This window comes from Carica papaya, chromosome 5, assembly GCF_054855325.1.
Source record: "Carica papaya isolate Zhongbai chromosome 5, ASM5485532v1, whole genome shotgun sequence".
Classification (NCBI taxonomy): Eukaryota; Viridiplantae; Streptophyta; class Magnoliopsida; order Brassicales; family Caricaceae; genus Carica; species Carica papaya.
In genome coordinates, this window is record NC_142313.1 from 7,124,377 (window position 1) to 7,149,104 (window position 24,728).

A 24,728-nucleotide genomic window follows, 5' to 3' on the forward strand; every position below is an offset into this window, starting at 1 on the left:
ACACTACATAAACACAAACAAATATAAATTAAACATATTAATTGCATATATTATATTACACATAATGCACTATATATATACATATTTACATAAATATATAATTTATTTCTCCGTACAGAATACACATAATCTTTACATATGGTGTGATAAGGAAAGTTTTAGAAATCTTTTCTATCTTGATCACGGTCCTATTGAAAATTCGAATAGTTTTCCTCTTAAGACACACGGTCTCGGTTGCTAAAGTTACCCCTCGTCATTACACACGTGTCACATAAAATGCCAGGTGCTGATGATCGAATCAGCGAGCATTGTCGCATGCGACGCATCAATATCATATTTGATTGCCACCCTTCTATTTTTCTTCCTTAATAATTTTTTTTTCTTTTCTTTCATTTTTTTCCTTTTTTTTTTCTTTTATTCTTCTTTTTTTTAAAATCTTTTTAATCTTTTTTTTTCTTTTTTCTTTCTTCTTCTTCTTCCTTCTTCTTCTCTCTCCCTCTCCCTCCCGCGACGTCTGTCCTTCCGGCACGTCTCACCTTCGCGACTGCTGCTCACTCCTCTCTTCACGCGGCCAAGTCTCCTCCCCTCACTCCTCTCTTTCGGCCTCGATCCTCACTCAACTCGGCCTTTTTTCTCACACGCTTGAACTCAGCTCTCTTCCTCTCTTTCTCTTTTTTTTTTCTCTTCTGCTATTTCATTATATATATATATATATATTTCTTTTTGCTGCTTGGTTTGTTCTTCTTCTCTCAACTTTTTTCTAATTAATTAACATATATATTATGTATATATATATATTTTTTCTTTTGAACCTAGTTGGTGCACCAGCTGGTATTACAATATATTCGAATTAAAAATTATTAATTAATAATATACCATGTGTCCAAATATTAATTGTGTTACATAATTTTCATAAATCTGATTTAAAATGTCTGTAAAACGACAACTCCTTTCTTGAGTGTGTTTCTTTATTTTATTTTATAATAATATACTAAATTATTTATATTAATTTTTATTTTGATTTTACACTTATTTGTTATTTTTCTTTAAAAAAAAATTTAGCTCAAATAATAATTTATGTTAACTACTTTAAATAAGAAAAATTAATTACCATAAAATATTTATTTAACTAAAATCATAATAATTCGCTGAAATAAAGTTTGAATTTCAATATATTAATAACTTAAATTTTAAATTAATTAAATAAAATATTATTAACTAACTATTTTTTTAAATCTATAATACATACATAAAGTAATGTTTATATTTTTATTTATATTTTGAAATAAATTTTGACTTGATTTATACAATATATCAATATACTAGTAAATTAAACTTTAAATTAAATAAAATATTATTGGCTAATTATTTTTGACCCATAATACACATAAAAGGTAATTATATTTTTACATTAATATCAACTTAAACATTGATTTAGTGGTGACAATATATTCTGTAATTACAATGATAATGGTAAAAATAGAATAGTGCATAATAATAAATATTTTAAATTATGTTTTTATTTAATCTATTTAAAAAATAAATTAAATAACTCTTTTATTTATTATGATGTCAAAATATAATAGAATAGTTATTCCATTAAAAATAGTATGGATTTCATTCAAACCTCGGTCAGTCTGACCCAAATAAATAAAAAAGAAATGGGTGAGCCCGAAAGCTCAATTACCCGTTGCCTTCGCATGACTGTCGTCTAGTTCTGCACCAACCAGAGCAACTTTCCTGCGGACTGCTGTCGCGATCTTACTCGAAAGGCTCAATTCATCGTAGTTTCAGGTTGGTGACTGGTCTGTTCTTGGGATCCAATTAATATGACCTGTTTGTCTCTATGCAAGGAAGTTCTTAGGTTTCGTTTGACTGCCGAGAAACTGTAGGAAATGGAAAAAAAAAAGGAGAGATTATATATTCGAATTTTTTACTGCGCTTAAGATTTTGATGGAACCGAGAAGAACATAGCTATCTTATGAGATGGACCTCTTGAATAAGCCCTAATGCGGTTTTCTGTTTGAATTGGACGATTCATGTGAGTAGATTGATGGTGTCTACAGTTTTATTTCTTTCCTTTTATTCATTTTCTCAGGATCCTAACATTGATTATAAAGCTATTCCAGCTACTACTTGACATTGCATTGCTTTAACTGGATATTTTTTTTTTTTAATTTTCCTCTGGGAAGTTATGCTATCGTGTGAGCCATTGAGTTTTCAGTACCGTACTTGAATTGGTGGATCTAAAGCCATCTGTTGTCAGTTGGATTACTTTTTCGTTTCATGAAATTACTCTTTTATACTTTGTTTACTTGCAGACTGTGGCTTATATGACAAGTTCCTGGTATCAAATTGGGCATCAGAAGCTAGTAGATACTGTCTAAGAATGTCTTTGTAAATTCCTTCTTGTACTCTAAAGTTGATATTATGGCTGCGGTTAGGTTTTCAGTTCTAAAATCACTTTGTAATGCAATAGGCCCATCTTTTAAATTGCAATCGATTCGGTCATACAAATCCTGCGCGAACCATACCAGACATACTGATTTTTATCATCTAAGGTCAACATATGGATACTGTAATTATCATCAAGGGGAATTCCATTCTCCTAGAAACATTGCAAATGCCTATGTTCAAGTTCTGGGCTATCAGTCTCCCTTTAGTAGCAAATGTTCCAAGACCAAGCCTGTCACATCATATTCTTCCTCATCTTCAATTTTGCGTTCTCAGAATACCATGCTTGTTATGTTGACAAGCTCCACATTTGGACAACCATCACATGCATTGTCTTTCAGCACAAAAGCTGACAAACCTGGGGACTTGCATGTTCCAGGTGCTTCTAGTTCAAGTGAAGCAGATGTTAGTAACAGTGGCTTGGCTGGAACTGATTTGCTCGATAAGCTTAAGGATGCATGGCAGAGTGCAGTAGATGCTGTTACTTATACTGGGCAGAAGGCTAAAGAAACCTCCAATGAGCTGAACCCCTATGTTCAACAGATGCTTGACACTTATCCATATCTTAAAAACATTGTTGTCCCTGTTACTTTTACTTTGACTTGTACTATGCTGGTTTGGGTGGTGATGCCGAGGATTTTGAGGAGGTTTCACAAATATGCAATGCGAGGCCGCACTTCTTTACTCCCTGGAGATCAAGTTCCCTATGAGAAAAGTTTTTGGGGTTCTTTGGAGGATCCTGTGCGATATCTAGTCACCTTCATAGCATTTTCACAAATGTTAGTGGCTTTAATTTCTGGATTGACTGATTTTTGCATGTTTGTGTCATATTTTGGATTGTGCATCATTTTCTTTGTTGACTTTGATGTGCAGTGGCATGATGGTGGCACCTACAACTCTAGCATCACAATATATTATTCCAGCCTGGAGAGGGGCAGTCATCCTTTCATTTGTGTGGTTTCTATATCGCTGGAAAACAAATGTGTTCTATCGTGCATCAGCTTCACAGAATTTAGCAGGGCTAGACCGTGAAAAGATATTAACGCTAGACAAAGTTTCATCTGTTGGTCTTTTTGTTATTGGTTTGATGGCCTTGGCAGAGGCGTGCGGGGTGGCTGTGCAATCTATTCTAACAGTTGGTGGCATAGGAGGTTGGTATTTGTCGCTAATTGCACAAAACCTTTTTTACTTCTATTCATATATTATAATAGAAAGAACCTTATGATTTTTTTTCTTAGTTATTGTAAATAACCTCTTACACTTTTCTTGGTAATGACTTCCCTGATGACCTCAATTGGGTTGTTGCTTCTGGTATTAACTGAAGTTGAACTTGAAGTTGAACTTTCTTTTTTGTTTTATAACTCTTTGGTCACGCATGCATGAAGAGCTCACTCTTGGATATTGTAGTTTGGAACCTTGTTAGCTGGGTATTATATATGCAAACTCACTACTTTTTTCCAAGAAAATTTTGAACATTTCTCAAAATTTATGATATGTGCGTTTTCATGTCCTTTTTGTTTCTCATCTTTTATTTGAAGCTTTCCCATGTAATAGTTGTCTAGTCCATGTGAAATAATCTTTATGAATAAAGCTTTCATTCTTAACCTCTTCTCTTTAGCTTCCTTCTGTTAGTCTGCTTGACCCTCATGATGGCTTTTTCTAACAATTTCTCAACTATAATTCTTTGAGCACATTATGGTCCCTAGTCTAGGATCCAGTTATGGGCCTTCTTACAAGAAAATTTCAGAGAAGATTAGAAGGATATTTCTCACATGTTCTGCCTCTAGGACCTATTTTAACTATAAGGAGCGGCTCATTAGAGAGAACCTTCCAATCTTCGAGTTTAAGGAACTCAAAATATGGTCAATTGTTTACAGCTTGATTGGTGTTAATTGGGTAATTGCGGGTTCTATTAACAATGAACTTTTGGCTTGAGAGGTTCTTGTGTCGAACAATCAAGCGGCTCGACTTTTTTCCACTAACAATTTTTTTAGTTATTTGGAAAAAAAGAAACAATAGGGATTTTGAGGGAATTGAAAACATGTTTGTAAATATTAAGATAGGTGGCTGTGTTATTTTGGCTCCGTACTTTTGGAGCATAACTTACTTTCTTTTGATGATATTGGAGTTGTTCTTGATATGCTCATTGATGTGTAAAGTCTTTTTGTAAATGGATGATACTCCCTTGGTACTTTTTTTTTTTACTTTTGTTCACTTATATCTCAAAAAAAATGAAGTCAAAATGTGTTTAAAGAAATTTTGCTTATTTATTTTGTTTATTTTTTTTCCATAAATACTGTAGAAGAACAGAAAGCTTTAGGAACTATACGGTGCAGAGTACTAACGACCTACTAGCGGAAAAGAACTAATTTCTGCATGTGATAATTTGAAGAAACTGTAGTGTTATTGTGCCTAACTTAACTGTATAAAACACTGAACTGGATTTACCATCTAAACTGCAGAAAAAATGTACTGTCTAATATAAAAGCTGCATGAAATACTAAACATAATTGATTCATCAACTACCTTCTATTGGATTATTGTCTCTCGCTGGTCAACGACTAGCATCATTCTTCTCCTCAAGGAGGTGTTTGTCCCCAAGTGCAAAAGAAGGGCAAAGAGAAGACTTAAAAGTCGCTCCTCCATTTATATAGGATCTTTAGAATTGAGTATTTTAGAGTCATTGTAGATATTCTCACTGACTTGTAAATCTTTTATACATGGACGGCACTCCCTTGGTGCCTTCATTTAATATGCTATTCACACTTTTTATCTCAAAAGAAAAAAAAAACTCCCTCCAACCAGGAAATTCTTTTACATTGATGACCAAGAACAACTCTGCATCAAAATTAAAATAAATACCCTCTACATGTCTCTTCAATCCCTGCTCTCCTTAAGTATTTGACTAATTGAGGCCTTCAAGTTGAATAATAGTTACTTTGTTCTCTCTAAAAAGAGAAACAAGGTAATGGTTCTGCACTCCCTACTATGTATACAAGATAGCGAAACTCATGTTAGTAGTTAGGTTATCAAGGTGCTTTAATTTCTCATTAGTAGCAGCTGGAAAAGGTCTGGACATTTTTGAGTAGCATATTTTATTATTTAATTGTTTTAGTTTATTATTTAATTAGTTGATATTATGTAATTAGAATTTTATTACAATAGTAATCTTATATACTTAGAATTCTAGTAAAATAGTAATTTCCTAATTAATAAATTAAAAATTCTATAAATATTTAAGGTGTAACTGTAGAAATTTGGGAAAAATATTTACACTTTATTTTTCTTTGCGATTAGATGTTACAATTGACTCGTATATATAAAAAACTTCCTAAATACAAATAGGAAAATTTTCTTTATAACAAAAATTTTAAATAATTATATAATTATGGAGAAAATAAATGGTAAAACTATATAAAGAAAAATATCACAGTCATTTAGGGAACAAAATATTTGTGTCAGCACTCCCCTTTAAGTTGATATAAAAATATCACACATGCTCAACTTGTATCTCAAATTCTGAAGAGTTATGTTGTAGAGTCTTTTGGTGAAGATATCGGCCACCTAATTGCTAGAAGATACATAATGTAAGCATAAGAATCTAACAACAACTTTTTTTTTTTTAATGAAGTGACGATCAATTTCAATGTGTTTTGTCTGATCATCTTGAAGTAGATTTTGAGCAATACTAATAGCTGCTTTATTGTCATAAAACAATGATAGACTTTTTTCTTTAAACAATTTTAATTTATTCATTAGTTTTTGCGCCGATAATAATTCACATACTTCTTGAGCCATTGCTTTATATTCTACTTCAGTAGTAGAACGAACAACTACACTCCGTTTCTTATTTTTCAATATAACCAAGTTGCTCCAACGAGTGTACAGTAACTGGTAGTTGACTTTCTATTATCAGGAGATTCAGCCCAATCGGCATTTGTAAATGCTTCAATCTTAAGGTAGTCATTTATGGAGAAAAGTAAATATTTTCAGAGTGCAGATTTCAGATATTGTAGTATTTGAAAGACGACATATAAATGAGTCTCACAAGAATCATGTATGTACTGACTCATCAAGCTAACTGCATATGCTATATCTGGTATGATATGTGATAGATAAATGAGTATTCCAACTAATCTCTAATATCTTCCAATATCAACTGATGTCTACTAGCTGCTTGTATTTTGTGATTACTTTTAATAGGGGATTCGGCTGACTTGTAACCCATCATATCAATCTCTTCTAACAAATTTAGGATATACTTTCTTTGAGAGATAAAAATTTCTTTATTAGATCTAACAATCTCAATTTTCAGGAAGTACTGCAATTTTTCAAGATTCTTAATTTCAAATTCTCGAGTAAGAAATCCCTTTAATCGAGTCATCTCTTTTGTATCATTTTCAGTCACCATAATATCATCTACATAAATAATGAGAAGAGTGATCATACCTTTACAATGCTTGATAAATAGAGTATGATCAGTATTACTCTGCTGATATCCGAAAGAAATCATAACTCTTCTGAATCTTTCGAACCATACTTTTGGAGACTGCTTTAATCCATACAAGGTCTTCTTTAATTTGTAAATCTTCTCTTGTGCTCTTTCATCTTCAAATTCAGTTGGAATTTTCGTGTATATCTCATCCTATAAGTTTCCATGGAGAAAGACATTTTTTATATTAAACTGGTGTAAGTCACAATCAGGATTAGTAGCACAGGATAGTAATATTCTAATTGTGTTCATTTTTGCGACAGGTGCAAAGGTTTTCTGTTAGTCAACTCCATAGGTTTGAGTAAACCCTTTAACCACTAGTCTAATTTTGTATCTTTCAATTGATCCATCTGCTTTGTGTTTTATAGTGAACACCTACTTGCAATCAACCATTTTCTTTCTTTGTGGAATTGAAATAAAGTCCCATATTTCATTTTTTATCAATGCTCTCATTTTTTCAATCATCGCTTCCTTCTATTTGATATCTTTTAGAGTTTTTCTCTCATCCTGTGGAATAAACGCAGAAAAAACAAATAAGACAAAGACTCTATAGGAGAGAGATGGAGAGTCATAGGAAACAAAGTTAAGACATAATATGCTTAGTGCAAGTTCTGATTCTTTTTCTAAGAACAATGAGTTTATAAGATAATTCACAAGATAAAGATGACTCACCAGTATCTTCAGGAACTAAAGAAGATTCTTGACGTGAGATAGACTGTATGATGACTTTTTCTGTCTTATCTCTTCTTGAATACTTCTTCAGGTTTGGTTTATCCAATCCTTCAGCATTTTTTTATTGAATAAGATCTTTTGATATCGAGTTATTCCCCTGAATATGATTGTGAAGAGTTACAAAACTGGGCATCACCTCTTCCATTTCACTCTACCCCTGAAAAGGTGTTGGGGTGGAGCTAAAGTATGATTCAGATTCTCTAAACGTAACATCCATAGTCATAAAGTTTTTTCTAGATGACAGATGATAACACTTGTAACCCTTTAGAGTTGGAGAATATCCAATAAACACACACCCGAGAGCTCTAGGTTCTAGCTTGTTCACATTTCTAGTATGGACAAAACAAATATATTTAAACACTTTTGGGAAACAATATATGAATTTGTACTTGCAAAACTTGCAGATGATTTCTAAAATCAAGGACCCGTAAAGACATTCTATTAATAAAGTAGACAGTTGAAAGAAGTGCATCTTCCTAATAACTTTTAGGTAGATTCATGATGAACACTGGTAACCGAGCTACCTCCAGTATACGTCTGTTTTTTCTTTCAGTAACCCCATTTTATTCATCGATGTAGGTACAACTTGTCAGCTAAATTATCTCATTTGCTCCAAGTAAGTACGGAACCCATTATCCATAAATTTTGTACCATTGTTAGTTCTCAAGATCTTCATTTTAGTATCAAATTGTGTACATATCATTTTTTGAAATACTTGAAAGCATGAAAATATATCATTTTTTGCTTTCAACAAGTAAATCTATGTTAATTGAGTACAATAGTCAATAGAGGTAACAAATCATCGATGACCAGATAAAAAAGTATTTTGAGTAGGTTCCCACACATTAGAGTGAATAGCTATAAAAAGAATAGAACTTCTATTATTATTCAAATGATAAGAATTCCTTTTATGTTTTGCAAATTCACATGCACCACAAAATAAAAAATCTATGAAAGTTATCTTAAACAAAATAGGATACAGTTTTTCTAAAATAAAAAGGAAAGGGTGTCTCAACCGTCAGTGCCATTGTAGTATTTTTATATTGATTTCTTTGTTCTCAATGGTGAATTGATTTCCAATTAGGTTCTGATTTTTTCTCAAAACATATAAGCCATCATGCAGTTTACTAGTGCCAATCATCCTCCCTGTTCGAAGATTCTAAAAGATATAATAATTAGGAAAAAATTCAATTTTACAATTTAAGTCTTCAGTAATGATACTAATGAATAAACGGTTATTAGAAAAATTAGGCACATATAAAACTGAAAACAGTGTAATAGTTAAGGTACAATTAATGGAACCTGTTCCAAACATAGGAGTGTATGACCTATCTGTTATACGAACATTTTCTCGTTTAGTATAAGAAAAATAAGTTAGAAATTCAGTGGAAGAGCCTATCATGTGTCTGTTAGTTCTAAAGTTTATAATCCAAATATCAGGAGTGGAAAGAAGAGGGAGAGAAGGAATACCTGATTTTAGTATATGTGATGCACCAATAGTTGTTGAAGAATAAGTTAAGACAGAATGTGCTTTAGACTCTGAATCTCTTCGGTGTAAAAAGTTCCAACTGTTGGTGTGTCAGGTGTTTCACTTGCCTCAACCAAGTTTGTTTGAGTTCCCATAAGCCCACTTTTCCTTCCCTCACGTACTCTAGTGGGTCGTCCATGCAATTTCTAGTAAGTATCTTTAGTGTGTCTCGACTTCCCCACAATAGTCACAATTCTGTTGGTCTTTGGAGTGATCAGATTGAGCAATTAATCTAGCTTTCTCAACTAGTGCTATTTCTTACTGAACGTAAGAATAGGTTTGTTCTAATGAAGGAATGGAATCCTTTCATAGAACCTGGACCCGTATCTAATCATATTCGACATTTAAACCAATTAAGAAATCATAAATCCGTTCATTTTCTATCATTTTCAGAAATTTGACAGCATCTCCTAAGCAATTTGCTTGAAAATTCTGGTAATAGTCGAGCTCCTGCCATAGTCCACTGAGTTCAGAAAAATATTGAGAGATAGTCAACTCTCCTTATTTTGTGTTGTAAAGTTTATTCCGGAATTCATAAATTTAAGCATCATTATCCATTTGTGAGTATGTAAGAGATACTGCATTCCATATTTTTGCAGTGGTGTTGAGCAACAGATATGTTCGGATAATATGAGGTTGCATGGAATTAATGAGGCAAGACATGATTAAAGAGTTTTTAAAGTCCTATCTGTTATATTCCAAACTACTGATTTCTGCCTTCTTCACATCACCAGTAGTATAATCCTGTAAACTTCTAGTTTTGATAAACAGTAAACAAGATCTAAATCATTTAAGATAATTAGTTACATCAAGATTGACGAGACTGATTTGTAATGATGGTTTATCAGAATTGGGAACAATCACATTTTTTGCTTATATCATTTTTGAATACTAGAAACAACAATAATGCCTATTAATATATCTTTCAGGGATAAAACACAATTACTAATTAACACCACAGAAAAGCCGAAAAAGTTATGAGATAGGAGAATATTATCGGAATCAGAACCGAATATGAGAAGAGAATAATCAAGATAGCAGACCTGGTCCAAAAAATAACCAGCAACTTGAGAAGGCTGAGAGAATCAGACCTGGTTGCAACCTGAGAGGAGAAGGTGCGACAATCGCACAACTGAGAAGGTTGAGGGCGCGTGGAACCCAGAAACTAGGTCGCGCGGCGGAGGAAACCAAACTGAAGAAACTAGAAACTGCTGTGCGCAAAAAGCTCGTGCGACCCAAACGGAGGAATTGAAGCGACCCGATTTGTGACGCTTCTTCAGTGCGCAAAAACTGATGCACAAGACACATAACATTGCAAATCAGTGGCTGTGAGAACGGCAACGCGATGTGCGAACCATTGAGCTGCGAAGAAGTGATGTGCAAACCAGAGAGCTACGAAAAAGAAGAACGACGCATACCGGGAGGCTGCGTGTGAAAGGCAGCATAAACAGCCGCACGTGAGTGGAGTAGGCAGTCAGGTACAGCTAAGAAAGTCACCAGAATAGGGCGCTGGCCACCGGTGAGATCAGTACTCTGTTTGGGTAGGTGTTGTGAAGATTTTAGGGTTTTGAAATAAACCCTGAAATTAAAACCCCAAAATGTCCTTATTTTGCTTTGATACCATGTAGAAATTTGGGAAAAATATTTACACTTTAGTTTTCTCTACCATTAGATGTTACAAATGATTCGTATATATACAAGACTTTCTAAGTACAAATAGGAAAATTTTGTTTGTAATAAAGATTTTAAATAATAATATCTTTATAGAGAAAATAAATTATAGGATTATATAAGAAAAAATATCATGGTAATTTAGGTAACAAAATTTTCGTGTCAACAGTAAAAATTTAAAAGGTGAGAAATAAAATTATTTTTTATCATAAAATAATATGGTATCAGAGCCAAATAAGGTTATTTTAGAGTTTTAATTTTAGGGTTTTCTTCAAACTCTAACATAACACAATAGCCTGAATTGGTACCAACTTATCCAAATCTATTATCATCATCACCTCAGATGGTGTCATAGACTGACTGACCTTGTTCCAAACCTATGACCAGATTTGAGATAGAGTGAAAGCCATATCAGAGGAAGAGAGGAAGCAGCGTCCGAAACCAGAAAGCTGGAGAGAGATTCATGTGCGAGTGGCAGCTAGCTGGCAAGGGCGTGCGACCGGCTTGTCCGGACAAATCTGGTCGGCAAAAGGCCCATGCATGTCGATCAGTGGCGGCATTTTTTCACAGCTGTCCTGATTTCCACGAAGAGAGGGTCGGAGAAGATAGATCAGAGGCGGATCCATAAAGTCTGTCATTGGTTGTGCGTGAAACCAGAAGAGCCGAAGGGAGATTGTGCGACAGAGCTCGCTAGAGAAGAAGTCCGTGGCGGCCGAATCGCACAAAAGACCGAATCCCAGCCCTTTTTTGGCACGCCCTCACCAGATCTGCGTTGAATCTGACGATGCGGCGTGTTCTGTGTTGTTTTCGGCAATTTTCAGTGGTGGCACTTGGTGGCCGGCGGCAAGCATGTGGCGGTCCGGTTGAGGTGTTTGAGACTTTGGTGGTTTTGTAAGGTGGTGCTTTCGGTGGTGGCTCGTTGTGGTTTTTGGTGGCAACACGTGGTTGTCCAATGATTGGGCATTCATTGGCCCATAGCGGCGCCTGAGAGCTTGTATGGTACTTTGATGGAGCCCGAGCCATTTTAGAGCCGACCTCGAACCGTTTGAGTTGAGCCGAACTATTTTGAGTTGAGCCGAACTATTTTGAATTGTTGCCTGACCGATCTAGTTCTAGTTTGCAATACTTTTTTGGCACCTTTTAGCACTGGTAAACTGTAAAATGACTCTTTAAAACTTAGTTTGCAAGTTGGACATGTGTGATATCTTACACCAACTTGAGGGAGAAGTGTTGAGTAGTATATTTTATTATTTAATTATTAATATAATTTATTATTTAATTACTTGATATTATATAATTAGAATTCTAATAAAATAGTAATCTCACGTAATTAAAATTTTAGTAGAATAGTTATTTTTTAATTATTAGGTTAAAAATTTTATACATATCCTGAGTGTAACAACTTAAGGATGAGAAATAAAATTATTTTTTCTCCTAAAATCAATAATATTAATAATCAGAAACAAATTTTTCATCACCATTAGGAGAAAGTCCCTTCACATGCTTTTCTTCCATCTTTATCTCAATCAAGCATTTAACAAATTGTGGTCTTGAAGTTGAAGAACTTGTCTGATTTCGCCAAAAAGAGAACCATCATAATGGCGCTGCTCCCTCTGTTGTTCAAACAATCCATCCAAACTCATGAGAGTAGTTATGTCTTCAGGTTCAGTAATTCCACCTTAACGGTTAGATAATCTTGCAGATTACTTGCAAAATATGTACCTGTTGTTGTTGATTGAGAGTGCTTGTGCCTACTGCCAACTGCTCAAATTGGTGTTGATACTTTTCAACATCTTAGTTTGACAAAGTTTAGAGAGTTTCTCAAGCTTTTTTACTCTGAATTGTAGGTCCAAAATGCAAGCTATAGTGCTGCTTGGAGTTCTCCCAAGTTAATTTTGGTAGGTCTTTCCAACTTAAGAAACCTTTGTCGCGCATCCCCCTCTAAACAAACGGGGGCTAATCCAACTTTTTTTTTTTCTTCAAGTTTTCTTTGCTGGGAGTATAAATGGTTGCAGCAGTTTGGTCATCCTGATAAATCAATATTGCCTTTAAGACAAGGAAAACAATTTCTGGGTACTTACCCTGCATTTGCTGCTCCTATAGTATGCTTATTAACACTTTCTATATTGGCATTGCCCTTACCTCCATCAAGATTGTCCAACTCTGGTCCAGCAAGGCTTTGATAGATTTCCTGTAGCTGAGTGACCAACTTCTGCTGTTTGGCTTCGTTTGCTGCTTGGTTTTGGTTCTCTCTCTCAACTGTCTTATGCATCACCTTCAATGTCAAAGCATCACTAACAGATACCAAAACTCCTGTAACTTCTACCTCTAATGCCAATTTGTTATGGTTGCCGGTCCAGAACTACGTATGATCCTCCTTACAGGGAATCTATGAGAAAAAAACAGAGGAAAATTTTTTGGATTTATACATTTAGCAGTACTGAATAATGAATGTAGTCTCATTAGAGAGGATCCTTCAATCTTGAAAATTTAAGCAACTTAAAACCTTTGAAAGAAATTCTGTATCTTTTTTTTTTTTCAATTCCATTCAGTCCTTGTACAATAGGAAGAGAAGAGAACTTTAAAAACTAACCAATCATACTAGATAAGTTATAACCATCAGCTAACATAAAGGAACTAACTCCTGCATATTATAGTTTTGAGAAACTGATACTAAACTGCTCAACTTAACTACACTAGAAAACTGAAATAAGAAATTTTAGTTTAACCGCACTGCATTGAAAACTCCACTACTGAACTGCATAGAAACCTAAACCAATTTCCATATCAACTACCAATTCTGAACTTTCCTTTGCTGGTTGAGAACTTATAACAGAATACTTCTCCCAGTTCTGCAGTGTAATATCTTTCTGAAATCAAAGAATATTTGATCTGCATCTTGCTGTATCTCAGGGGTGGCCACTGCTTTTGCTGCTAAGGATGTTCTCGGGAATGTACTTACTGGGTTGGGCATGCAGTTTACGAAACCTTTTTCTCTAGGAGATACAATAAAAGTAAGTTGCAGACCGTCTTTTCACTGGAAGTGGCATAAAGCCTTCTCCTTCACTGTTCGTCTGTTTTCTTTGTAATACGTTTTATATTGAAGAGAACTGCCATGGAGTAAAATGATAATTTGATCCTCTGTTGGGTGACTATTCCCACTTGAAATGGGTGATCTCAGGATTTCAAGGGCCCCTTTTTTGATAGTCAATTCCCGGTTTAGTTGTAGAAAACTATTTTGAGTTTTTATTTTCTAAATTAGTGCATGTTTATTGACAAAAATATATGTAGTTTTTGAAAATGAAACAGTGTTAGTGCTAGAAAGTGACATTGAAAATATGACATACGTTTGAAAAGCATAAAATTTTTCCAGATGTTTCAGTATGTTGTTTAAGCCTTTATTTTCATTTTCAACAATAAAACATGTTTTTATAGACAAAGCATGTATCAATTTAGAAAATAAGAGCTTAATATAGTTGTTTACAACTAGATAGAGCCCAAGTATTCATTTTTTCACAAAGTGTCCATTAGTTTTATTAACCTGTTATTTCTGCTTGTTTCTTTCGTCCACTCTCTCTTTTCAAACTCTCTTTTCAAACTTTGAGAATCTACCATTCAAAAATTATTGGGACATACACATTTTGTTAATGACTGATTTTCTGTATACAGATTTATTACAATTAAGCATGTCAAACTCAAAATTAGGTGATTTTCCCATGGACAAAATTGTGAAGATATGGAGCTAGTCAAATCATCATGTACAACATAAACTTCCATTTAAATTATATTTTAGTGTTTTCATTTGGGTACATGGGTATTATGTATCTAAACTACAGTTCCATAATATTTCAAGGGTCCTAACCATTTAGGTTTTGGTCATTTATGAAAATGGTAAAGTGAGCCTGATTCGATATATTGTTATCACATGGAAATGATATTTCTGCCTAGTAACTTCTGCTATTTCAGGCTGGATCTGTTGAGGGTCAAGTGGTGGAAATGGGATTTTCAACCACAGTGTTATTGAATGCTGAGAAATTTCCAGTCTTGGTTCCAAATTCAATGTTTTCTAGTCAGGTGGGCCCTCCTTCTTTTACCTTCCTTCTTAGTTCTGATTTTCTGCAACTTTTCATATCAACTGTTGATATTGATTCTTACATTTGTGAGCTTGCTGGCCATAAAACCCTTAGCCGTTGTGATATCTGACATTAATACAATCCTCTTAGCTTACTTGTCATTGGATGCTTGCCATATCCTCCATTATCTTGGTAGTTGATACTTCTTATTCAGGGAATCCCAGCCATAATATATGGACGTTTTTAGAAGGGAGAACAGGCTAAAGGCTGTTTGAAAGGAAGAACAAACTAAAAGTGATTGGAAGTTGTTTTGTTTCTCAAGTCAGGATACCAATTTTCATTCTTTTTGGGCAAGGTTGTCGGATGTGTATGATTAGAATTAGAACGAATCTATGATGTAAGACAGGTCCAGTCTGAAATCAACTTGTCCAATATAAGTATAGAATCTGGCAGATGAGACTCAAATGAAACCAAAGATAAAGGTAAAGAAATATAGAGGAGACGTAGAAAGAATGGAGCAGGCTAAACATGGAATAAAATCCTAGCAATAATTTCTTAATTCAACATTGTCTATTATTGTCTGGGTTAATAGCCTTTCCATATGCACTATCTACAGCCTTTTACAAGTAATAAAGCAAATATCAAAATAATAAAAGAGGAATAGACAGTTTCTGAATCCTAAGAAAACATAATATGCACCTAAATAAGTTAAACAAATTATAGATATTAAATAATTAGAAGTAGGAAAAATTTTCTTAATCTTAAAAACTATTTCAGTTTAGGATCTAATCGGTATCATTCTCCTTCTTTTGTTAGAAGCTCGGCCTAAAGTCTTGAAGACTTTTGATGATGAAGCATCTGCAATTGCAAGCCAGGAGCATACACTTCAAAAACCTAGACATCATACCTAGTGTTTCTTATACAATTAAATGTAAAAAGTCTTAAGTATCACAACATCACACAATCAGAATTTGGTGTTTTCTCAGAGCGTTTTATTGAATAATTGAAGTCTATCTCAAAAGTGAATTACAAATTTGTTTATGGTGCTTCCTAATTAACCTTTCTTGAATAGGATTAGGCTGAGAAATAATAAAACTAATAGGATTAAGAAACAATACTATTAACACAATAAAAATATTAAATATTAGAAAAAATAAAATCCTAAAGTTACTAAAGATTATAATAATAGATACCTAAATAGTATAATAGTTTTGTATTTTAAAAAATTACAATTTCTAATCTATTTATGAAATCTAGATTTAAGTGATTCCCATCATTCTCTCTTTGTTGGAAAAAATTGTTCACGAGTATCAGATGATTTTTGAAATGGTGAATAATCTAAAACTGTGATCTTTGAGCTTCCTCATGAACTTTAACTAAGTCCATGCTCTATCATTCTCTTTGATACCAAAAATCATGGAAACACACGATTATTTGGTAGTTTCAAATCTTGGTAACAGTATGAAATCAGCACATTAATTAATTGGTGCGTCAGATTCTCCTTTTGTGGAACTTCTGTAGAGTTCTATTTGAGGGAAAGATCTTGAGCGATAGGAATACGTGGTGCTTCTTTTTAGTTCTCCATTTAGGATTTGTTGATATGCACCTTACTATTGGCAAAACAGAGGTACTTGTTCACCATAAGCTAAATCAACATTTTTTTTGTGATATTCTAATATTATATTGAAAAAATATGTGATTGTTGGGTTTTATATGAGAACTCTAGTCAATACTTCTAATAACTTAGTTTGAACTTTTGAAAGTCAGTGATTTGAGTTCAAAAGTTAGTGTAAGCAGTTCTTGGGCTTAGGACATGACACTCAAGGAAACATAACCATCATCTCTTCCTTGCATCTCCTTCTTTTGTTTCATTCCAACATGCAAGTTCGTCTCCTTTGGGCATTGGTAGCCCATAAGTTCACTTTGTCCACAACTAAAACAAACAATTTACTTATTTTAGGAGTATTAAAAATTGATTCTACCCATTCTTCAGCCCCTTTTTTTATCCAAAGGTATCATTAGGAGTAGATTCCAGAGAGATTTCAATTATTCTTCTATGTCAGTGGCAGCTTTATGAGTTTGTGCTATGATGGCCAAAGGTTTTCAAACTCTTTTAATGTTAGCCCTTAATTCTATCTTGAATTAAGAGGTTGCTCAACTATCATCTTTTGCCAACTAACTCCAAGTCTAATTTTGTGTATACTCAGGTATTCACATGTTGTATGGAAATTAAAGTGTAAGCTTGACCATACAGCTTGTCAAATTGTTTGGTTTTCCCAAATAGTGGTGAAGAAAACAAGGAGGGAAAGCTTGTGTGATGAGGAAAAAATCCTCTAATTTTCCTCTATATTACATGGGTATAAATGTGTCAAATATATGAGCTTTTGGCCAAGACAAAAAACAGTTAAAAGATGCTAACAAAAAATTAAAAAATTAATGGAGAAAGCACCCAGCTGTCCTAACAATACCAGTTGTCCCTAATGTAAGTATACATGTATATATACATTCCTACATATGAACATTCTACACTCCTCTTCAATATAGGTTACATAGATGTTAAGTAATTGTAGATTGGATACAAGATTATTGAACTCTCTTTTTGGTAGTGACTTGGTGAGTATGTCAGCTGTTTGTTGACTAGTCGGGATGTACAGGAGTGACACATCCGGACTTTCAATTTTTTCTCTGATGAAATGACGATCAATCTCAACATATTTAGTTATGTTATGGTGCACAGGGTTCTTGACCATACTAATAGTTGATTGATTGTCACACCAAATTCTCATTGTAATAGGAGCAGAAAATCTTAGTTCTAATAGAATATTTTTAAGCCATACTCCCTCACATATTCCATGTGCAAGTAATCGTAATTCAGCTTCACAACTGCTTCTTGATACAACAGATTGCTTTTTGCTACGCCAAGTGACTAAATTACCTCAAATATAAGAGCATTAACCAGATATGGATCTTCTATCTGTCACAGATCCAGCCCAATCAACATCAGTATAGATCTCAATATCTCTGATCATATTCTTCTGAAAGAATAATTCTTGTTCAGGTGTCATCTTTAGATACCTGAGAATACGATAAACAGCACACATGTGTTTTTCAGTAGGTTGAGACATAAACTGACTCACAATACTAACAGCGAAGCAGATGTCAGGTCTTGTGTGAGTCAAGTAGATAAGTTTGCCTACAAGCCTTTGATACCTTTCTTTATCAACAGGTTTATTGTCATTTTTGGAACCAAGTTTAGTATTTGTTTCCATAGGAGTCTCAGCAGCTTTACAACCAAGCATACCTATTTCATTCAGGAGATTTAAGATGTACTTTCGTTAAGATATAGAAATTCCTTTCTTGGATCTGTCAATTTCTATTCCAAGGAAATATTTGAGCAACTCAAGGTTTTTGATTTTAAATTCTCTAGATAAAAAGCCTTTCAGTTTTTGAATTTCTTCACTGTGATCACCTGTAAGGATAATATCATCCACATAAACAATTAGTATAACTCTTCTCCCTATGATATAAAGTTTGACAAACAGGGTATGATCGGATTGACATTGCTGATATCTCATATATTTTACTGCTTTGGTAAATCTGTCAAACCAAGCCCTTGAAGATTGTTTGAGACCGTACAGTGCCTTCTTTAATTTGCATACCTTTTGATGATTCATTTTGACTTCAGGTGGGACTTCCATGTACACTTCTTCCTTTAAGTCACCATTAAGAAAACTATTTTTTACATCAAGTTGATAGAGAGACCAATCAAAATTAGATGCTAAAGAGAATAATACCCGAATTATGTTGTGTTTGGCAACATGAGCAAATCTCTCTTGATAGTCGATGGATAAACCTTTTAGCAACAAGTTGAGTTTTGTAGCGGCTTACACTACCATAAGGATTGTACTTGGTGGTGAAGATCTACTTGCATCCAACAAGAGCATTCCCTGAAGGTAGATCAGATAATTCCCATGTCCCATTTTTCTCAAGGGCTGAAATTTCTTCTTGGATAGCAACATTCGATTCAGGAATCTTGAGAGTTTCATGAACTGTTCTTGGTTCAGGAGGGATACTATCAAACTTACTTACAAGTGCATGATACTTTGAAGACAGTTTGCCATAAGAGACATAATACTGTATGGGATGCATAGTACAAAAACGAACATCCTTTCATAATGCAGTAGGTAAACCAATATCATTAGTAGAGTCAGAAATCTCATTACCTGTGTTATTTTGGGTGCTTGGTCCAGGAGTTGAGTCATGACAGAGTATAGATGGTTCAGGTACTTTATCTTTACATTAAATTTTGTTCCTCCTTTTATAGATATGCAACTCACTAACTGTAGGTAATGTGTTATCAGTCTCTGTGATAAGTTCAAGTTCTTTGGTGGTTTCAAGGACAGGATCTTTTTCTGAAGTTGTCAACAGAGGATCTTTTTTCTGAAGTTGTTAATGGAGTCTGTAGAGGAGGGATATTCACATCCCACAATTGATATTCTTGAGTTTTATATGTCTCCCCCTGAATATCAAGAGTGAGATAAAATGGTTGGTTCTCAAAAAAGATAACATCCATAGTGTTATAGAACCGGCGGGTTACTGGACAAAAACATTTGTAACCTTTTTGAGAATTGGAATACCCGACAAAAACACATTTGAAGGCTCTAAAATCAAGTTTCCCTCTGAGGTGACTGTGAATGTGAATATAAGCAGAACAACCAAAGTTTTTAAACGGAATTGTGTGAAGGATGTGCGATGTTGGGAATTCTTGAAGTAGTGAATCATAAAGTGTTTTAAATTTAAGGATATGGGAGGGCATTCTGTTGATAAGGTATGTGGCTGTGAGGATAGCGTATTCCCAAAAGTATTTAGGGACATTTGTGGTAAACATGAGTAAGCCGGATACTTCAAGAATGTGCCTATTTTTATTTTTGGCCACACCATTTTGTTGAAAGATGTAGGGACAAGAATTTTGATGGATAATACCTTGGCAAGAAAGGAATTTGCATAGGTTGGATGCAAAATATTCACATGTATTATTTGTTTTCAACACTTGTATTTTTGTTTGAAATTGAGTTTGAATCATAGTGTTGAATTTTTGAAAGATTTCACTAAGCTTAGATTTTTCTTTCATCAGATAGATTCAGGTTATTCTAATATGATTATCAATAAAGGAAACAAACTATTTTGTGTCAGTAATATTTTTTACTTGTGCCAATCCCCAAACATCATTATGAATCAATGCAAAAGGTTTTGAAGATTTGTAAGTAATACTAGGATATGAATTATGAGTATGTTTAGAAAATTGACATACTTCACATTGAAATGAATTTGGATTTTTATTTCTGAATAAAGCAGGAAATAGTTGTTTTAAATACATATAGTTTGGATGTCCTAATCTATAATGTCATAATATAATAGATTTGTCAATATTAGAACATCCTACAGATATTGAATTAGCGCATACTGCACTTGAAGTTTGTCTATTAGGAGGTGAGATTTTAACTGGTAGAAGATAAAGTTCTGAGTCCTTAGCACTTGCAATCATCGTACCCGTGGTCAAGTCCTAAAAAATACAAAAATCACTGTCAAATTTAACAATACAGTTCAAGTCATTACATAATTTGATTACAGATAGCAGATTGCAGTGTAGATTAGGCACATAAAGAACGGATTGTAATATCAAATTTGGTGATATAGTAGTTGAGCTAACTCCTGCAACTCTAGAACTTGTTCCATCAGCAATTCTGATGGATGAGATTTTCTTACATGCACTGTACTGATGGAGTGTAATGTCTCTGGTCATATGATTAGATGCTCTTGAATCAATAATCCACATTTGCTTTTTCACATAATAAGTAGATAAACTGAGTAAGCAATTACCTTTCTGAGTAATGGAAGCATTACCAAAAATACCCTTTTGAGAAAACATTTACATAAGGGCCTCTAATTGGGCTGAACTGAAGGGAGAGCTCTCGGTAGTACTGGCTGCAGGAGATAATTCTTCTAAAATTACCATGTTGCTATTGAATGTCATTTTTGTAAATTTTCTTATCTGCTGGCTTGCCATATAATTTCAGCATATATCTCTAATATGATCCAATTTTTTGCAATAATCACACCAGAGTCTCCCTTTCTTTCCTATAGCTTCAGAAGTATGCTCGATGAAAGCAGATGCGTGCTTGTGATTTAGGGCACCAGGTGAGGTTCACTAAGCAGCGGCTTCCTCTGAACAGCAAGGGCAAAAGTTGTGTCCGTCGGGTTCGTGCCAGAGTAAAAATTACCCAGCATGATCTTTTTTCTACTCTCTTCTCGACGGACTTCAAAGAAAGCTTCTCTGAGATTCGGTAGTGGCTTTGCGACTACGAACCTTATCCAAGTTTTTGTTAAGTTCCATAAAAAAATTGAAGACTGTTTTGCGTTTAGTGTGAGTTTTGAAGAGTTTCGAGTCTTTGAAACAATTCCACAGATGTTCCTCGAAGACGTCGAGTTGCTGCCAGTGTCGAGAGAGTGCATTGTAGTACTGTGTTACAGTGAGCTCCCATTGTCACAGGTCGTGCAGCTGAGTCTCGATTTTGAAGGTGGCAGAGGTATTGTCTCGGCTGGAGTAAAACTCGCGTGCGGCCACCCAGATGTCTATGTGCGGTTTCATACAGTAAAAAAATTTCTCCAATCTCTGTCGTCATTGAGTTGACTAATCAAAACATTACCAGATTGTTTTCGTCCTTCCATGAACGAGCACTTGGATTATCAGCTGGTGGTTGAATAGCTTCTCCCATAAGGTATTCATCCCTGCTCTTCTCTCGGATGAACATAAGAACGGATGAAGACCATTGGAGATAATTACTCCCATTCAGTCTGTGTCTAGTGACAAATGAAGGTGTCTGGTCAATATAAGAATGGTTGATAGGTATTGGATTGAAGGAACCCGAGACCTGATCAATGTGAGAGGAGTTTTGCTCATCCATGGCCATTTCGGCTTGAGTTGGATGATGAAAGATTTTGGATCAGAGTTGCGAATCTGGTACCATGAAGAAAACAAAGAGATAACGTTTGTGTGGCGAGGAAAAAATCCTCTAATTTTCTTTTATATTACATGGGTACAAATGTGCTAAATATATAGGATTTTGGTCAAGACAAAAAATGGTTAAAAAATGCTGACAAAAAATTAAAAAATTAGTGGAGAGAGCACCCAGCTATCCTAACAATACCAGCTATCCCTAATGTAAGTATACATGTATATATACATTCCTACATATGAACATTCTACAAGTGGCTTTCATTAAATCCCATGTTTCAATTGTCAGCTCTCTCCTTCTTGTTAGATTCTCATCAATCTTGTAAGTCTATATTTTTTCAAGTCCAAACAATAACACTTCTTCCTGGATCATGGTAGTATTTGGTATTGTCGTCCCCAAGTCTATTCACTGCCATCTAGATTTCCAAAACCTTAAATATACTTCCTGTACGAAAACATCATAGAGCTCCTTTTCAGGTTAATCTCAAAGCCAGTGTGGAAAGAAGAATCTACTCTGAAGTAATCTCTGTAGCCGTTGATGCTATTTATTGGCTTCCTATCCTTCTTGCTAGCATGAACAAAATATCACCCTGTTCCATGCTTAAGCTTCTCAGCAAACACAGGGCAAAGCAGGTGCCATATCATTGTTAGCCCCCCAATTTTGAGCAATAAAATCTTTAAACCGGGATGTAGATCCCATATGCTCCACAGCGGAAAGGTATTTCTAGTTCTTTTTAGTGAGAATCTGCATAGTAGAATTTAGTCTCTCTGACTGTAAGTCATACTTCACAATTCGTTTGCTCATTGTTATTTTAAAATCTTATGCCGGTGGTATAGATTTATTAATACAATATTTTATGTAAGATCTGATTTGTTTGTTATATTATTATGTCAACTTTGATTTTGAAAACAAGTTAATGTCTTTCCTGGAAAACTTAGGTAATTGTAAACAAGTCACGTGCCCAGTGGCGTGCAATGGCGTCCAAAATCCCGCTGCATATTGATGATATGGACAAGATTCCCCAGATATCAGATGAAATTAAAGGCATGCTAAAGTCTAACCCAAAAGTTTTCTTAGGGAAAGAGGCCCCTCATTGCTTTTTGTCTCGAATTGAAGATTCTTATGCTGAGCTAACTTTAGGATGCAATCTCCAACATATGGTATGTGTCTCTCCCTTCTGCATCTCCTCTCAGGAATTACTACAGGGGGGAAATTCCCTGCTTTACTGGTAGCTAAAGTTATCTCACAAGGGCATTCAGTTTCTTCCATGTTCTACCTACAGTCACATACTAAGAAAGTTGTACATTTCTGAATCATTAAACATCAAGGTCTTCTTTAACTGTGAAAAACTATCTTGAGCTTTTATTTTCTAAATTTATATAAATGTATGCACAAAAATAAATGTCGTTGATGAAAATAAAAAACAAGGTTTGGAAAATAAAAAGAAAATATTGCATGAGTTTGAAAAGAATAAAAGGTTCTTTTCAAACTCATATTCTATTTCACTATTATTTTTAAAATTTTATTTTAATTTTTATAACTATACATGTTTTTAATATCATATGTAGATTTTGAAAATAAAAACTTAAAACAATTTTCTACAAGTAAATGGAACTTTCTTTGTGTTAAGCTGGTAATGTCAAACATTTCTGTCATATGCATGTCTTGCTATTTTCAATTCTTTCTAGAAGCTTTACATGTCTAAACAAGCTAACCAAAAGTTACCTGCATAATTTATTTAATGACTTTTAAGTTCAATAGACATCAATATATATGATCAACTTCTAATCAATTCAAAGAAACTGTTTGTGCTTGATAATAGTGCGTGGCTTGATATTTAGATTTGTTTTGTCTTACCCTTTTGGTTTATGAATAGTATAGTGCTTATTATTCTCATAATAGTTTTTTTTATTAATGTATGACAACTTTTCTGCTTTTGGGTTTTCATGCTATGACTGCAGAGCAAGGATGAGTTATACACTGCCCAACAAGATATTCTTCTGCAGTCAGTGCAGATTATTAAGAAGCATGGGGCCAAATTGGGCAGAACCTGGCAAGATACAGCCAGTCCTTAATGCAGAGTTATCTAGTATTGCTTTTGACCTTAGTAAATCTATAACACAATGATTCAGGCAGAATGTGATTCTGTATATATGACTACATCCACCCAGTTTCCGTTTTTTTGACCAACAAGAGAAGAATATACCTACATGAACATTTCTGGAATCTGGTTGCAGGTTTTTTCGTAAGATGGTGGCTCAGATTGATAGAATTGTTTAAACTATATCTTATTGTGATTCTCCATCACCCTCATCCATCTAATTTTCAGGGTTTTTAATTTCATGGGCTTTCTTTTCTCAGAAGAAAAAATTCATAGGCCTTCGAAGTTATTGACCATGATGGGGGGGACTGCTTCTATTTGTACTTTGGACGACAATTTTTCATTTCATTCATATATTTTAGTTTTGCTTCTAATGGCAGCAAAAGGCAACAAAACACTCTAAGCAGCATTTCTTGATGTTTGTTCTTATAAAAAAAACCTTAAATTTTTCCAAAAAACTCCATGCACAAACCATAATCAATTCTTTGATCGTTTTCTATTTTTTGCTCATTGGTCTGTGGAGGAAAAACTATTTGAAAGAATTTATCTGTTAAAAGATAGTGGTGATTTTGTTTTAGATTTTGATAAGAATAAAAATGAATTAGAGATTTAACATTCGCGAGATTAAAAAAAAAAAAAAAAAAGAATTAGAGATTTGATA

At 34.1% G+C, this 24,728-nt stretch overlaps 1 protein-coding gene across 2 annotated transcripts; it reads left to right on the forward strand.

Moving 5' to 3' along the window:
• Nucleotides 1-1,633: 1,633 nt before the first annotated feature.
• On the forward strand, nucleotides 1,634-24,441 carry LOC110820905 (Mechanosensitive ion channel protein). Of its 2 annotated transcripts, none has more exons than XM_022050534.2 (7): nucleotides 1,634-1,794; nucleotides 2,322-3,233; nucleotides 3,328-3,605; nucleotides 13,791-13,891; nucleotides 14,844-14,951; nucleotides 22,905-23,126; nucleotides 23,928-24,441. In XM_022050534.2, exons 2-7 carry the CDS (start codon nucleotides 2,431-2,433, stop codon nucleotides 24,039-24,041), a joined length of 1,626 nt encoding a protein of 541 aa, XP_021906226.1. In that variant the 5' UTR covers nucleotides 1,634-1,794; nucleotides 2,322-2,430; the 3' UTR covers nucleotides 24,042-24,441. The 2 variants fall into 2 exon arrangements, with proteins under 2 accessions (XP_021906226.1, XP_021906227.1); XM_022050535.2 differs by having other exon boundaries at nucleotides 1,637-2,041.
• The last annotated feature ends 287 nt before the right edge of the window (nucleotides 24,442-24,728 follow it).